The sequence below is a fragment of the Diospyros lotus genome, chromosome 2 (genome assembly GCF_014633365.1).
Source record: "Diospyros lotus cultivar Yz01 chromosome 2, ASM1463336v1, whole genome shotgun sequence".
In the NCBI taxonomy this organism is placed as follows: Eukaryota; Viridiplantae; Streptophyta; class Magnoliopsida; order Ericales; family Ebenaceae; genus Diospyros; species Diospyros lotus.
This window is the reverse complement of record NC_068339.1, coordinates 13,554,665-13,572,665: the sequence shown is the minus strand read 5'-3', so window position 1 is coordinate 13,572,665 and position 18,001 is coordinate 13,554,665. Positions and strand designations below refer to the sequence as shown.

Genomic DNA, 18,001 nt, shown 5'->3' with positions numbered 1-18,001 from the left:
GAACTAAAAATCAAAAGATTAAAAAGTTTTGTGGTATGTGATTAGGGATGAATGGAAATGGGGTTTTAATTAATTTTATTTATATATTTTTTAATGAATTTTATTTTTATATTTATTTTTAGTTTAAATAAGATTAATTGAGAATTATTGGGTCTCCATTATACCTTGAATTTTCCTATTAACATGGTTTGATCAGGGTAATTTTTCAAATAGGCTTGTGAGCTAGTTTTTTTTATCATTGTGAGAACGCATTCTCAAGCATGGTCATCGTGGGTGTTGCCATATTGTGGACGTGTATCAGCAGTTGGACTTTCTCGACACATGACGGGCAGTGGTGCTCGGGGCCCAGCGGCACGAACCCCTTGTCCGTTTGGCACTATTGGGTCCGTTTGGCACTATTGGGTGCATCAATGTGTGTAGATGGGGTGGAAACTTGACAAGTTATGCAAATTTTCATATTCAGATAAAGAAAATTGAATTGTCTTTGATGCCAGGTAAAGTAAATTATCAGAAGTGGACTAATATAACATGACACCTTTATGATGCTTAAAATAAATGAGGCAAATTCGACCAAATCGGTAACCTAAACTAGGATGGATAATAGCGCCCACCAGATCTGAGAACAATGAAGTCAAATACACGATGCCAACTGCCAATCCATGCAGCAAGTTCGAACGCTCACTTTTTACTTCTTTCCTACTCATCTGGCAATTGACTACAACATTGAGACAAGGTATCGCTTTCCGGTCTAACCATCAACAAAAAATCACAATAGTGTTGGATATCAATGTGTGTATATACGATATAATTGTATGTTGATACGATATTACATACGGAGCATCTACAGAGGAACCAACATTGGAGAAAGGAAAGAAAGAGGGAGAAGACGCCACCCCACCAATGGTGTTGCCATTGTCGGAGGAGAGACGGGGGTAAGAGATATAGAGAGAGCTTGGAGATAGCAATCTGAGTATTTCTTTAATAATGGTACGGAATTAAAGTGTTACGGCTTTCTAAATTTTATAAGTGTTTGAGAATGATTTCTGAAAATCAATTGAGAGTCCATTATATAATATTAGACCTCATGGTGGACCGACAACAAAGCGTTTTTACACAAGGGACTGATATCGTGTCTCTATAGAGACCAAAAACCCGTGCAGGATTGGGGAAGTTCACCAGTTTCAAAACCCTGTGGGATGCAGACTAAGCAACAAGACTGTCACTAGACAGAAACTCAAGTTACCAACGTTTTTGGCAGTGCCGGAATGTGGTTTTCCGGGCGGAACAGCGGCAGGTGTGGAGGCAGAGGCATTGGATAAGCCCGGAAGAGGCGGATCGACGATGTCTCCCACGTTGAGAGCCGGTGCCGGGGCTGCTGCCGGTGGCAGTATCTCATTTGGAACCAAGCTGAGCAGGGAACCTGGCTGCACTGCTAAGATGGAGTATGATGTATTGGCTTTTGGGTTGGAACATGGACTTCCTGCCGCCACAAAGGTGAGATACACATGTTATTTTTTAGACATTGTGGCGTTATTAATGCCAAGTAATTGACTAACTTTAACATTGCTTTCTCTTAGCCTGAGATGTTACTACATATGTAATTGGTGTTTAGCATTGTGCATTAATTTTTACTGGAAAAACTTGGTGGAAGGCTTATGGGAATGATATAAGGGCCTTCTAGAAGATAATATAAGATAATAAATAAAGATTTTTTGCAAGCTAGAATTCATGTAACCAACCGTATATGGTAAGATTAAGGTTTGATGTATTGTTGTGAGGTTTGTTATACTTACTCAAGTACGCATTTGCTGTTGCGGGATACTCGGTGACAACTCCATCAACCCCAAGACTGGTGATGTAAGTAGCAAGTTCCACAAGGGGATCTGAGAAGTAATCAAATGCCATATTGACAAATTCGTTCCTGAGAAGGTAGACATACACGGAGATATTTGCAGTATGCATGTTGTCTACAACACTGGTGAAAGCCCATGTGAAAGAACCAGTGCTTTTGACAATAGAAGATCTTCGGACAGAAACTGCATCAGCATACTTTCTGATTTTGGCCACTGTTGTATTCGGTGCAGCACTTATTGTGTTACTAATGAACAATACTTTCTGGTAATTTTGGTTACCCTTAAATCTGGATAGGACTTGACTGTCATCTGACTGGATCAGAACTTTTTGAGTAAGCTGTTTATCGAAGTTGGCATTGCTCAGGGCGGTTGCAACAGCATCTGTCATGTTTAGGCCTTTGTTTGATGCTAAGTAGGCAGCATTCTGCCAAGAATGTAGAGGTGTTATGACTCAACATGATGATAAAAAGTTTTTATGAGAAGCCAATCATTCATCATACCCATTCAAGGGCTGATTGGAGAATCTATAGCGAATAACAAATAGGTATAACTTACTTGTATTTTGATCAAAATTCCTGTAACTGCCTTCGTCTGAGCAAGTTCTAAGAATGCAGATAGAGTCACAAACCTACCTCTGCTCTTGTTTGCAGGATTTCTTTTCAAGCCACTTTGTTGGAAAGGGCTTGCCAGTTGAGCTGAAATGTAAAAGATTCATAGTAAGTGGGATATTAATTTAAGGCTTAGATTTAAATTCATTCAAGTAACATCTTTTTGAGCTTATTTACGCTTCAATGTTTGAATTTCACTCCAGGTGAGCTCGAATGAGAAAATTCCAGTCTCCTTTTGAATTTCACGGATTATGGTTGATCGTGTGGGGAAACTTAACAATGCAGTAGTTTCTGCAGAGAGGTCAGCTGAATCAAAACAGAAGGCAACTTCATCTTTTGTCATTTGGATCGAGCAATCAATAATATCTGTTCCATCATTTATGGCTTGTTCATAAGCAAGATCTGTGCAGGCAGGATACACACCACTAGCTCCATTATGAGATATGATTAAAGATCCTGCAAAGGTACGGCAAGAATGCAAGAAACAAAACTACTTGTCAGTTGTCCTAGTCACTGATAGAAAAATAAAGAATTTGAAGAAGGGATTGCTGTTAGTTGTCCACCTTTGGCCGGTCTGATAGCATTCTGGTTGTGAGCTAAGCATGCTACATCAGATAGAGCAATCTAAGGTTAAGACTATGAATAAAAAAATATAATTAAAATCATTTACTCTACTTCATTGAAAAAAATGGCATGTTCCTGTTTTGATGCATTCATCATGTACTATGTCTCCCATCCTCGTTGCAGCTATTTGGGGAAAATGAGCAGGCAAACATGTAGTGGGGATAGTTGAAAAAATAATCTCACCAACTGATTCTGATGCTGTGGAAGGAAAATCAGTGAGCACCCCGTCAACAGAAAACTGAGAATTATCGATGAACTGCAGGTACTCAGCTGTTGGATCATAGCTATAATTGTAACTTGCCACGATGTCATTGGCAAAATCAGAAGCATACACTTGTAGACCTTGTTTATGAGCATCGGCTACAAGAGCAGTGGCAGGCTTCAAGTACATGTCCTTACTTACTGGCCATATGTATCCTTTTGGAACAAGGATTCCCGATGCAAATGACGTCACAGCAGAAAGATTCTTAAGCAGCGAGCCATATGTCTGGTTTGTTGTGGGCTCGACTGTGTCTGTTTCCAGGAAGCGAAAGACAAGTTTTGTCTTTGCTTTGTTCACTTTCAGATTTAATGTCTTCAAGAAACCGACCTCAGGAGACGAAATGTAGTTTATCTTCAGAATTCTTAAAGCCATTTCAACATATAATGCAGGATCAAGCTTGCGTTGTGCATAGAATGAGGCATACTGCAACAGATGGCAGAAAGGTATATCTTCATTTGTGGGAAAGCATGTCTTAGAATAAAAAGCCGAAGAAAGATGGAAGCTATAGCAAGGTAGGGGTAAAGAAGTACCTGAATGTTCAGCCAAAACTCATGGGGCTTAAGGCGTATTACATCTTCAACAGCCGATATTTGTGTATAACCATCAAACAGGTTTGTTCTAGAGTATATGTTTTGTGTCACTGCAGGGATTAACATCAGGGAATGGATGAAAACTGCCAGCCCCAAGCTTAAAAGAAGAATTTCATGGTTAGCACTCTCTTCTCATCTTTATCCCTGGCAGAACGTGAGTTATCTTGCTCTTCTTATTTTTCGTGTTTGGTTAATAAAACCAGAGGAAGGAAAAAAAATTCTTCTCTATTTTCCTAAACAACTTGCAATCTCTTATATACAAATTACCATCACCTATTCTCCTATCTTTGGAAACTAAATCTTCACATAATAAGGAAAGTCAAGAAGAAAGGAATTAGAAAAATAGAAAAGGAAATTGCAGTACAATTGGCTGACAGTTTTCTTACACTCCCCCTCAAACTAATGAATATGTGTTAGTTATTCCCAACTTGCTAACACAAAGATGGAAACTTGATTTATGAAGAGTTTTGGTTAGAACATCAGCTTCCTGGAACTTGGTAGGAATGTGGGACAAGGCAATAGTCCCATTCTCAATCTCGATCTTGAAGAAGTTTCTGTTAATCCTCACATGTTTCATCCGATCATATTGAATTGGATTATAGACTACACTCATAGTTGATTTACTGCCACTAAACAACTTCATAGGCCTTGTTACCAGCATGTTTAAATTTGTCCTTAACATCTGTATCCAAATGAGTTCACATGTTCCTTGAACTATATATGGCTCTATACTCTGCTTCTACATTGCTCTGAGCAACCACAAACTACTTTTTGCTTCTCCAAGTCACCAGATTACCCCAAATTTTTGTGCAATACCCGGTTGTTAAGTTGCTATCATCAACAACTCCTTTCCAGTCTACATTTGAAAAATCTACATCCCTGACTCCAGTCTTTTTAAACAATAATTCTTTGTTAGGACTTCCTTTTAAATACCTAAAAATATGGTTTGCTGCCTCCATGTGCCTTTTGTAGGAGCATACATGAATTGGCTTATCATACTCACACTAAAGACAATATCTGGTCTCATGAGTGACAGGTAGATGAGTTTTCATACCAAAAGTTGATAGCTCTCTTTATTTACTGGAGGATCACTATCTGACACATTGTGCTTCCAGTTACGTTCTAAGGGTGTACTAGATGATTTACATTCAAGTTTTCTTATCTCCTTAAGCAAGTCAAGTGTGTATTTTTTTTTGTGAAATGAAGATTCCTTTGTGACTTCTTGCAACCTCCATTCCAAGAAAGTATCTAAGTTCTCTAAGATCTTTTACCATGAATTCAGCTTGAAGTCTCTCATTGAGATTTTCAATCTCTATTACAGCATCACCTGTGATCACCATATCATTTACATATACAATGAGTATTGCCTATTTTTTTGGCTCATTCTTCTTCACAAATAAGGTGTGATCAGTTTGCCCTTGGTTGTATCCAAGACCCTTCATAACAATGTTGAACCGCGTAAATCAAGCCTGGGGTGATTGTTTCAAATCATAAAGGGACTTTTTTAGCTTACATATCTTGTTTGGATCTCCATTTGCTTCAAATCTAGGAGGAACCCTCATATACTCCTCTTCTTCTAATGTGCTATTGAGAAAAGCATTCTTAATGTCTAGTTGATGTAGTCTCCAATCTAAGTTAGCAACAATAATCAATAGAATTCTGATTGAGTTAAGCTTGGGGACCAGTGCAAAGGTCTCTTCATAATCAATTCCATAGGTTTGAGTAAAACCTTGTGTTACTAGCCTTGCCTTATACTGTTCTATAGCTCCATCTTGTCTATACTTCACTTTGAAGATCCATGTACTACCAACTATTTTCTTCTCTTCTAGTAACTTTACCATCTCCCAAGTCTCATTATCATTCAACGCCTTCATCTCTTTTAGAACAACTCTTTTCCAATTCAAATCTTGAAGTGCCTCATGATGGAACTTGAATCTCATCAATCTTGGTAACAAAGGCTTTGAAATTTTCTAATAACTTAGTATATGCAACATAATTTGATATAGGATACTTGGAATTTCTCGTATAAGACTTTCCCCCCTTCCTTATGGAAATCGGAAGATCAATGTCATAAATAGGCTCTTCTTCCTCACAACATGGCTAATTCTCCTCATCCTCCTTTTGATTGTCAATAGTAATGGGATTTGCCATCGGTTTAGACTCTTGAGTTTGCATTGGAGCTTTTGGTCTCCTAGAGTAAATCAGAATTGGTTTTGGGTCTATAGTGTTGGATTCTCTCCCTTAATCTAATTCACCACCGTTTTTGGACTTAGACTTGGATTAGGAAGGAAAAAAATGAGGAAATCTAAGGGAAGGGCTGGGAAAAATTGGGATCCCAATGTTTGTCTCCCTGAGTATCATTCACCCCCTGGAGAGAAACTTGGGGGTAGAAGGTTTGATCTTCGATAAATGAAACATCACATGAGGTCAAGATCTATTTATTTGGTAGAAGAATGATAGCACTTATAGCCCTTTTATGTGGAAGAGTAACCAAGAAAGACACATTTGAGTGCTTTAGGATCAAACTTTTTCTGGTTGGGTTGAACATTATAGACAAATACCACACATCTAAACACACAAGGTTCAAGAGAATTATGAACCCGAGAAAAAGGAAAGACAAACAACAATGCACTAATAGGTGTTCGATATTGAAGAACTTTGGAGGGAACATGGTTGATAAGAAATGCCAATGTAAGGATGGCTTCACTCCAAAAAGAGTGTGAAATATGACTAGCAAACATGATGGATCAGACAACTTCTAATAAATGACGATTTTTTCTCTTAGTAACCCCATTTTATAGAGGAATATACGCACATGAACTTTGATAAAATATCCCATATTATTCGAGATATTCATTTAGGTTATGAGAAAAATACTCTCTGCCATTATCTGTTCGGAGAATGTGGATGGATGACTGGAAACCATTTGTGACAAGTTTATGGAATTGTTTAAAGATTGTAGTCACTTCGAATTTTTCTCTCATTAAGTAACCCAACATATCTGGGTATGATCATCAATAAATGTAACAAATTATCGTTCCCCGATTAAATTTAACACTTATGATGGTCCCCACACATCACTATGAATTATATGAAATATAGTAGAAGGTTTATATGTGTGACGTGGATAAAACGTAACATATAGGTTTGTTTTGCAAAAATACAATAATCACACTGAAATGATGAAGGATCTTTATTAACGAACAAATAAGGGTACATATGCTTTAAATAAGAGAAATTGGGGTGGTCTAATTTGTGATGCCATGACAAAACAATGGAATCATATAACAAAGGAAAAATAGTGGATAATTTTGGAGTAGAAAGAGAACCAACACTTGACAAGTAATAGAGATCATTTCACTTCTTAGCATTCCCAACTGTCTTTTTTAATGACAAATCCTGAAATTTGCAGCAAGAAGGGAAAAAAGTTACGAAACAATTCAGTCTCTGGTTAATTTACTCACCAAAAGTAAATTGCATTGCAAATTGGGAACGTGAAGAACATAATTCAACTTTAACCCATTGAGTTTCATATCTCCTTTCCTTGTTGTCGTGCACATAGACTCATATGCTATAGTAATACTAACATTTTTCTTACATGGTTTATAGTTACTGAATTCTGCATTGGAACTTGTCATATGGTCAAAAACACTTTTGTCCACTATTCAAGTATCATGTGGGTCTTTACATGAAAATAAGGAAAAAATACCTTTATATGTTGTAAGGGCTGTGAAACTAGTAAAGATTGATGAGATATGTTTGGACACATCTGTAATTGATGTGGAAGTCACTGGTTTTCGAAGAATCTCCATCTGCTTTGTTGTGAATGGTTGAGAGGCAACACCGATTGTTGCACATAGGTATTCTTTCTTCTCTAACTTCATGATTTCCAATCTGTGGGCTTGTTATGTATATCCCAGCGCGTCTTTGGTATGGTAGGGCTTCTTACAATACTCATACCACAACTGTTTGTCTTTTCCAGAAATTCCTTTTGGATTGTATCTTTCATTTTGGTTTGTTGCTAAAGCAGATCCTTGGATTGCAATCTTAGTGGCTGAGCTTTGCACCAGATAGGACATCACCTTTCTTATTATTTCTTCACATCGAATTTCAACAAACACCTCATTCAATTTAGGTAGAGACTTTGTGTTAAGTATACGTTCTTGAACCTCATCAAGTTCTTGATTTAATTTGGCCTTGTAAAAAATCAAATATTCAATCTTTTTCTAACATCTTGTGTATAGGACCCCATCATTTGGACACTTCCAATTAACATTATGAAACAAATCGATTTCTTGCCACAATTCTGGGAGCGTATTAAAATACTCGGTGACAGATAATGTACCTTGTCGAGTGTTTTAAATCTTGGAGTGAACTTCAAAACTATGTGATATATTCTCTAGATCCAAGTACATCTCTTTTGTTGCATCCCACACTTCTTTTGCTATTTGGTAAAATAGGTACAGTCGCCCAATTCTTTGCTTCATTGAGTTTATCAACTATGCCATCACAATTGAGTTCTCTGCTTCCCATACACTATAGGTGGTTGAATCTGATGAAGCTGTTGTCGTTGCTCTTGTCAAATATCCCATATTTTCTCTTTCCTTAATCACAAGCAATACTGATTGATACCACTCTTTAAAATTACTCTCATTTAATTTATGAGAGGTGATTTGGATTGAAGGGTTTTTGGGATGACTGGGTACTACGATAATTGGGGGTTGGAGATAGTTGGAATCCCAGACAATTCCGCTATGGACGAAGTGGAGTTGGCCATTTGATTAGTAATTATGGTTGCTGGTACTAGTATTCATGTTGATGGAAGGACCAACTCCGATACCATAAAACTAGATGGAGGAAAAATAATTTCTTCTTTATTTTCCTAAATAACTTAAAATCTCTTATATACAAATTACCATCACCTATTCTCCTATCTTTGGAAACTAAGGTGGTGTTTTCTTCATGTTTCTGTTCAATTTTAAGTTTTAAATTTATTTTCAGTTTTGTGTTTTGAGTGTCTGTTTTGAAATTTTTAAAAAAACATTCTTTTTGTCATTTTGTAAAACTATTTTTTAAAACAAAAAACAAAAAAATGTGTTTGCTTTGAAATTTTGAAAAACATCATTTTATAATATTTTATTCAATAAATTTAATTCAAAATAAATTATAAACAGTTATTAATAAATTATAAATCATTAAAAATAAAAATTAATACAAAAAAATCATATTACATATTCAGTATTCAAATAAAACCAAAAAAAAAAAAAAAAAATTAAATCACAAAGCATTCAAAACACAGAAGATGAGGAGCCACAACAGAAGGAAGTAACGGTTGGTGAATGGGAGGTCGTGATTCAAATGACAATGGTGGATGGGGTTGTCCATTGACGACAGTGGGCTGTGGTTGGGGTTGTCGGTCGACGACGGTGGGTGGTGGCAGGCACAATAACCGATCGTCAATCGAACAGATGGGAGGCAGTGATGTCGAACGAGATGCAAGGGGAGCAACGGTGGGCGATCGAAGGTGGCTCGCACTACTGGTTGTGGGCGCGGTTGACAGCGGTCGTCGTGGTGGCAGTGGCGGATGTTGTCAACGGCAGTGCTATGTTTTTGCATTTGGGAGATTTGAGTGTTTTGGTGAGAAGAGAGGAGAGAGAGAGGAGAGATGGGGTCTGCCAAATTTGGGGGGGAGGGGCTGCGTGCACGTATTGTGTTTCCACGTTTTCGTTGTTTTGAGTGTTTTTAGTGTGTTTTGCTTGAAAATATTCAAAACATGGGTTTAATAGTAAAGAAAACGTAACTTAAATCTTCAAGAATAAAGAAAGTCAAGAAGAAAAGAATCAGGAAAATAGAAAAAGAAATTGCACCACAATTGAGTGACAAAATGATCCCATAATTTGTGGGATCATTATTCAGTTTTCCTACAGCCAATTCTTTGAGGATTTCATCTGTTCAGGCAATGTCATTGGAAGCATACAGGGCATTCGTATTTAGTATTTAGTTTTCTTTCCACTTGCCTTCTATTTCAGGACCAAATAGATTACAGATTACTGTTTAAAGAAAAGGCAGAATGGAGAAGAGAAGTGAAGTGAACTTACAAGATACATTTTGAGATAGTTGATCAAAAGTATAATCTGAAGGAAACCATCCGGGATGATCATGCCCATTTACATTGTAGGTCTTCTGCCCCTTGGGGAAGACAGATGCTATGGTTGTCGAGTTGTCCAGTTGTAAACTCGTCTGGCAAAATCCCTGTCCATCTTTTGTCAGTTGTAGATCACAGAATAGAATCACATCCGGCAAGCTTGTTGACATTGCAAATTGAAAAGCAGAGCGGCTGGAATCAGGAAAAATCCCTGAGTACCCTCCTCGCGCTATGACAACCGGCTGGGAACCTACAGTGAAGAAAACGAGAGAGAGAGAAAACGACATTGCTATATTTATCTGGGGAGGAAAATGGGGAATGAGCAGATTATTTTTCTTCCATCTCATGTTGCTTACTGGAAAGGCAGCAAGTTTATTAAAAAATCAGTTACCATCTATAGTCAGCCATGTGTTCGAAGGCTTCCCTTTCCGGGCTCTAGTGCAATGGATATGGATGAAGAAGAAGAAGAAGACGACAGAAAACAAAGGTCTGCTCATTTTCTTCTACTCCTATCCTGCTGCTTCAGAAAAACAAAAGGATGGATGGATCACAAAAAACAAAATTCGACTGTTTTCATTCTTATCCTTGTTTTCAAACCTCATCAATTTCCTGCTGCTTTAAATAATCCACATTTCTTTTTCTTTTTTGGTTTTAGATTTGGGCGCAGTGGATCTGATTCAGTGAATAATATTCATTAATATCATGAAACCAAAGATCAGATTGTCCAGGCATTTACGGTATTCTTTCACCATCTTTCAATCAATTCAATGTTTTCATTTTCTTTTCTGAAGGAACTTAAATGACAGAGCACAATGAGCAAACAAAAACAGAGTGAGTAGGTTTACTTCACTTGAGAGTCTTTGATGAAGTACGTACAGAGGACAGGGCAGGACAAGACAGGCATTCCCTGTCAATCTTCCCAGCCAGAAAAGGAAAAGAAGGAAGAGAGGAAGCATGGGTTGAGAAAACTACAGTGTGATGGGTTTAAGGTAGGTAACTCCTAATTCTATGCGTTTCTCTCACTAATTAATAACAGCTTAGCTGGCCAAAATTCATCTTTATTTATTTCATTTTGTTTTATGGTCCTTTATAGTTAATACATATATATATATATATTAATTACTGCTTCTTTCCCCAGCTCCCAAAAACTAAAAACTATTATTATAAAGTTATTGTAAAAATAATAATAATTATAACAAATAAATAGATTTAACCATTAATGCTATGTATTTATGCAACAACACCATTAATGGGTATTATAAATATTGATAATTGAGAATTAATATTTTTATTTCTAACAACATTTGGTATAAATAAACGTGGTTAATCTATTTTTTTAGAGTTATTTCAGTGATCAAGAAGGGGTGATCGATGATTTGAGTTCCTAATTTCGAATTTACCTGCACAGTTATTGTAAATCAAATTCAAATTTATCTCTCTTATCAAAAATTATGAAATCGAGCGACGGAACTCCCACCTAAAAAGACATTCGAAGTGATTAATCTATGATAATATTTTCTAACATTTATATTATTCTACTGTCCAACATTTTGTACATACAATACAAAAGCTAGTCCATTGTCTTACAAAATTAAGATGTTAATTAAATGTAATTTTAAAAATAAATTAAAATATATAATGATTGTATATATAGATACGGATACGGACAATCCTCAGAGGCAGCCATCGGCATTTTTTAAATTCTTTGAGCTGTTTGTTTCAGAGAGAGAGAGAGAGAGAGATGAAGATAACGGCGTTGCTGGTGTTGAAATGCAACCCGGACGGGTCCGATCCGGTCATACTGGCAAACGCATCGGACGTGACCCGTTTCGGCTACTTCCAGAGACCCAGCGTCAGGGAATTCATCGTCTTCGTCGGTCGGACCGTCGCCAAGCGGACCCCGCCCGGCCAACGCCAGTCCGTCCAGCACGAAGGTCCCAATTTCTCTCTCAGCTCCATCGTTGATTTCCAGTCCTCGTGTTTTTTCTCCTTCGAAAATTTTGGAGTTTGTATTCTTGGAGTTTGTCCTGAATTAGTTAGTATCTCGTGCCACCGAGTGGGATAATTTCGTTTACGTCATCATTTGGTTTTGGTTGAATGTATTGAATAGGCTTGTCGTTTTGTTTTGTTGATCAATTGGGGGAAATTTGGAAGCCCATCGTGGTTTTCGAAGCTTGATCGGACTTGGCAACTTCTTTTGTCAAGAAATATGGCTCTGTAATCGCGAAATTCAGTAATGTATTGGTGAAATCCATAATATTTTTATGGGGTTGTTAATGCCTTGTTTTTTCAAAAAATTTTCGTGCCGTAGTAAATGGTTTTACATTTTGCCATGTATTTGAAGTAAGGAATCCTTTGCTGCTGACATTTTCATCCTTTTTTCTTTTTCCTGGTCGCAGAATACAAAGTACATTCATACAATAGAAATGGCCTTTGTGCAGTGGCCTTCATGGATGACAACTATCCAGTTCGAAGTGCATTTTCTGTGCTTAACCAGGTAATCCCACTTCTATTGCTCTGGGGCATGTTGTACTTGTTGCAGCCACTTGGTACATGCCTATATGCATCTGTTTATTATTTATCTGAAATGATTTTGTTCTTTACCTGCTTTGCACTAGAAAGTGTATGTTTCTTGAATTTGCAATTGCTTATAATATATGTGACTGAGTTATTGATTCATCAATTGGTATGTATGTGTGCATGAAAATGGCTCTATGATTTTTAGGGAAGGTCTTGAAATTTTAACCAGTGAAAATACCTTATTGGATGATTCAGAACCCTTACATATACACCTCTTAATTCGGGTTTTAGAGACTAGAAAAGGAGCAGTAGAGGAATGAGTTTAAGTATCACTTAATTAGTTAAAATATGGTCACTGTCCTTGACAAATAGCATTTGGGCAGAAGAGACTCCTCAGTAGAACGCTTTTAAACAGCTGGGATAGAGGTTTGCTGGTGAAAGAGACAGCTTTTGGAAGAGACTCATTGGAATAAGAATAGATGTGTGGGGGACTCCTCATTCAATGTTTTGGAGTCTAGAGAACTTGTAATGAGACTTTTATGGGGTGGTAGAGGGATGAGTTAAGTATCACTTCGTTAGTTCAGATAAGCTTTTTCTTCCTTTGACAAATAGCATCTGGGCAGAAGGTTAGGAGGTTTCAGTTGAGCCCTTTTTGACTACTGGGTTTAGAGGTTTGCCAGTGAAAGAGACAGCTTCTAGAAAGACTCATTGGACGTGAGAATAGATGTTCAGGGTTGACCAATGGGGCCACCATCCCCTTATTAGATGGCTTCATGGAGGGTTACTGTTAGGGTGTGGGGAGAGTTCTTTCTTTCAATTTTACTTAATCTGAGGTGAGAAATGGGACTAGTGTGAAACTCTGGTTTGATGGCTGGAGCAGGCCCAGATTTTTGTGTGAACTGACACCTTTCCAGATCTTTTTCTGCTTGCTAGGAATAAGATGGCCTTGGTTGGAGATTTTTTTTTCTCTCTTCAAATGGTGGTGCTGTTATCCTCTAAATTTAGATGAAATCTCCACGATGGCCTTGGTCAGAGATTTTTTTTTTTTTCTATCTTCTTATGGTTTTTTTGTTGTTATATTCTAAATTTAGATCAAATCTCCACAATTAGGAAATTCATTTCATAATTACTTTACTTGGAATTCTGCATGCTTACCCTAGGATTCAACAGATAAGGCTTTCCTTATAAATGAAGCATTTATTTTACTTGTTTTATGATGCCCTGATGACAAAGAAAGAGAAGGTTTTGCTGAGATGCAAAGCTCCTCTCAAGGAAATTTTGAGAATCCAAGCACAAGGGGGTTTGGTAGTGGTAGCTTGGTGTTCTTTGTGCAAGAAAAAATGGTTTTATTTATTTTTTTTTTATTAAATAGCAGCTTGGGTTATTTGGACCTCATTTTTTGGGGGGTGTATAGTGGTAACACTGTCTTTCAAGACTTGGTGATTTACTCCTGGGCTGGACTTCTCCTGGCTGGCATGTGAGAGGTTATTGGGTAACCATTCTTTTCTGTGTCATGTGGTACATCTGGTGGGAGCAAAATGCACCATTTGACAAAATGGAACCAGTCTCTGGAGGGAGGGTACTCCCCTCTCTTCATTTATTTCATGCATTTTTTGGGTGATTTTTCCTTGTAATTTGTTCTACAAAGTTTTCCTTCTGCTTCTCTTGCTCCTTTTGACAGGGTTTTCCTCCTTTATGGTAGTTTCTTTGGTTCCCTATAGCATTGTTTCTTAATAAGAAAAAAAAAAAAAACCTGGTTTGTTTCAAATAGTAGTTCACCAAACATTTTATCCTTTTTTGACTTGGGAACATATTATGTCACCACAAGTTTTTGTATTCCTTTTGCTGAGATAAATTGTAGCATTGGCAGTAGCTTATATCTTGGAAGAGCGCAGTTGGTGCTGACAAAAAGATTTATGTACAAATGCTTGTCTCTTTGGTAAGTTTTTACTGATAGATTTTATTCAGCTGTTCGAAATTTTTCTGTCACCAGGCCACAAGTTTGAATTGTGGAAGTAGTAAAAAATCAAAAAAAAAAAAAAAAAAGGAAAGAAAGAAACACCGGCAGCAGGGTGCCTCACGCACTGGGAATGCTCTTTATTTAGTTTATAACTCAGAGATACAGTTCATTCACATTTTTAGATGTTGTAAAACATGGAAAGTACTGCATCTTGCTATCCTTCTTTCCTGACAACCTCCAAGCAACCCCACCCAAAAAATAAAACTGGGGCTGGGAGAAAGGGGGGGGGGGGGGGGGGGGGGGGGTGTTGCGGGGACAAAAATATAATGAAATGTAAGAGTATGAGAGCTCTGATTTGGTCAAAAAACTGGCAATCTGTTAACACATCCCCTGCAAATATTCATATGAAATTAATTTTTAAATTCATGGTTTCTATGTGAATATGTTTTAATTTTTGTATATAATGAGTGAGCATATCAATTATCCCTTGTGGAAGTTAAGTGAATTTTATATAAGCCTTTTCAGTTTAACTGCTGCAAATAGGAATGTCTCAAGAACATATGTATATTCAGAAAGTTGACTCAATGACTGATGACATATGACACTCATTTCCAGGTGCTAGATGAGCACCAGAAGAACTTTGGTGATGCATGGAGAACCATGCAAGCAGATGGCACTCAGCCATGGCCCTATTTGAATGAAGCTCTAACCAAATTTCAGGTATCTAAGGATTTTCTTTGAAGTTGGCATATCATATTAATATCATCCCTTACATTCTTGTGGTAAAACTGACTTTAGTGTGAGGACCTTATGTTTTTGTTTTCATTTATTTTTTATTTTAGTATGAGTTCTGTATGTTGAAGATGATCTGAAGCAATTCTTCCTTCTGTCTTTACTTTTCAATTCTTCAGGACCCTGCCGAAGCTGACAAGTTGATGAAAATTCAGAGGGAATTGGATGAAACGAAAATTATTCTTGTGAGTGTCAACTAGTGACTGCGTTAACTTAAAGATTTTTGCTCATCTTCGTCCTAGTTCCTTCATCTCTCTCCCATTTATGTTGCACATAAATAGCTTTGTGTTTTCTATTTATTTTTAAGCTGAAAGAGTAGCTTTAAGTAAGATATGAACTAAAAGCTTTATAGTTTTAGATTTTTTTTTTTGCTAACCAAAGCTTTATAGTAATTGATGCCATCAAAACTTATACTTCTCAAGATTTTTTTTCCTATTGCATTCTGCAAGTTCACTTTGTTTGGATATGCTCCATTTTGATTGGAAACTGTCTTTTTCTTCTATTTTTTAGAGGCAAGGGGGCTTTTGAGAACAAGTTCAATTTATAAACTTGCAATTTTACCTGTTGTCTGTTATGTGATATAATGGGTGGTTTGGTGTTAGGTTCTGAAAAAATGGGTAATTTATGCACCTTTCTGTATAAGATATGGCTTGATTTCTATTTTTCACAAGGTGGGAAATTCCTGTGATGTCCATACTTGTGGCATAATTTGTGGGCTCAACCTATTGGGATGAGCTCGGGTTAGTAACCAAGCGAGGTGATTAGATGTGAGGATTAGAACATATTGTACAGTCTACAGATACTTGCCATTGTCTTGCTTAAGCTATTTTGTGCTGCATGTTATAGACCTACTGTGTAGTTGGCTCTTTTGTTCTATTATTAACACATGATCTTCCTTTGATACAGCATAAGACTATTGATAGTGTGCTTGCGCGAGGTGAAAAGCTGGATAGTTTAGTTGAGAAGAGTTCAGATCTCAGCGCGGCTTCACAGGTAATTTGCATAACTTGTGTGTACTTCATATTGCATTGTGAATTAGTGAACAGAAATACTGCTTCTATTTGCAATCTCATAATCTTTGATCACATAAATATTCATGGACAAGAGGTTTACCAATATATGCTTTGTCTCTCGGGTACATTTTTCACAATTCTATGTAAGTGGTCAAGGCATGCATTGACAAACCTAGCTTTTATGGTGAGATGGCGGTCTTGGCTATTAGGTATAGAGTTGTGGAAACAAATAATAATACCAGAGCGGTGTTTCCAGCATTTCTGTTTGCCTTATGAAATTTGTATGCCTTGAATGTGTGTAGATTGTTGTCAAATGGGAAATTGGTATGCCTTTGAATGTAGATTGTTGTCCAACAGGAAATTGGTATTCCTTTCAACATGTGTGGATTTCCATGCATGCATTTGAGTGGTAGAAAACTTTTAGGAGTCCATCTCTGGACAAGAAAGCATTTTCAACCCTAAGTTATTATTTTGGAATTGTCGCTTCCTTCTGTCTTCTTTTTGGCATTATGGAACTCATGTATAGTTTCCCATAATTATGCTTGGGTCATCTAGTTTATTATTATTATTATTTTTTTAATTTTGTATATGTATACACACAAACAAAATCTACTCACTTGATGACGAAGCTGGAGGCTTTTTAAGCATTTCCCTAAAGGCTTATTGGCTAAGCATTCCAACACATGGGCTTATCTCGTCCATGTGTGGCTGGAATGGCTCGTTCCAACGCACAGGCTTATCTTCTACTCACTTCATGGCTTAAAAGTAATTTGGACACATCTGGCAATGAGTTTATGTTTGTTCTGCATATTTTGGTAAGAAAATATATCATAATCTAAATCTGGTGATAGTCATTTAATTTATTACGATGAGGTTTCTGATATGTCAATTACACTTGGCATCTAATCTTGAATTTCATATTAGAAGTCTCTTTTAGTTTCCATATGATGTCGAGGGAGGAGTACATGCAGTTAAGTCTGATACAGCTACCTGCTGGTTGCTTGTTTGAAACAGATGTTCTACAAGCAAGCGAAGAAAACAAATCAGTGTTGTACAATATTGTGAGCTACTGAACCAATGCTATCCCATGCTGGCATCTACTTCTTCTGGAGTTAGAATATGATGGATCACAGAATTCTAATTACTGTTTATAACGTACATGATTTGTTTGCTTCACAGAATTCAGTAGTTCTTTCCCTTTTTGTCTGTCTTCAGACTAAGAAATTGAAACTGATATTATCAAAGCTTTTCACATGCCTATGCTTGTATATGTTGTAGCCTAGGTTGCACGGACATGACACGGACACTAGACACGGCAAAAATCAAAAAGACTAGGACACTAGGACACGGCAATATATATATATATGCACACATTATATTATTAATATTTCTATATATATAATAGGACACAACGACACGGACAGAGACGGCAACGGCGTCGGAGTCGCAGAGGCTGAGAGTGAGAGCCTGAGAAAACGTCGGGAGGCTTTTGGCCGTTTGGGGGCCCTTCTCGATTTTCCTCGCTATATATATCTACAAGTGACACACTTGTCTGATTTTATTTTATTTTTTTATTAAATTGGCGGGTGGGACACGGCTCCAGCCGTGTCGAGCGTGGTGTCCGTGACCGACAC

General features: G+C 37.2%; 2 protein-coding genes across 2 annotated transcripts; one reads left to right on the top strand and one right to left on the bottom strand.

Annotated features, from left to right (window-relative positions):
* Window positions 1–1,181: 1,181 nt before the first annotated feature.
* Window positions 1,182–10,369, bottom strand: LOC127794652 (glycerophosphodiester phosphodiesterase GDPDL6-like). Its single transcript, XM_052325902.1, has 8 exons — window positions 10,036–10,369; window positions 3,878–3,987; window positions 3,269–3,770; window positions 3,025–3,066; window positions 2,639–2,917; window positions 2,409–2,548; window positions 1,794–2,277; window positions 1,182–1,480 (listed from the first exon to the last, which is right to left on the bottom strand). The coding sequence occupies exons 1-8, from the start codon at window positions 10,367–10,369 to the stop codon at window positions 1,182–1,184; spliced, it is 2,190 nt and encodes a 729-aa protein (XP_052181862.1).
* LOC127793769 (VAMP-like protein YKT61) lies at window positions 10,257–17,627 on the top strand. The gene is made up of 9 exons (XM_052324476.1): window positions 10,257–10,569; window positions 10,738–10,819; window positions 10,889–11,071; window positions 11,808–12,016; window positions 12,482–12,579; window positions 15,178–15,282; window positions 15,474–15,539; window positions 16,261–16,347; window positions 17,382–17,627. Exons 3-9 carry the CDS (start codon window positions 11,061–11,063, stop codon window positions 17,430–17,432), a joined length of 627 nt encoding a protein of 208 aa, XP_052180436.1. The 5' UTR covers window positions 10,257–10,569; window positions 10,738–10,819; window positions 10,889–11,060; the 3' UTR covers window positions 17,433–17,627.
* The last annotated feature ends 374 nt before the right edge of the window (window positions 17,628–18,001 follow it).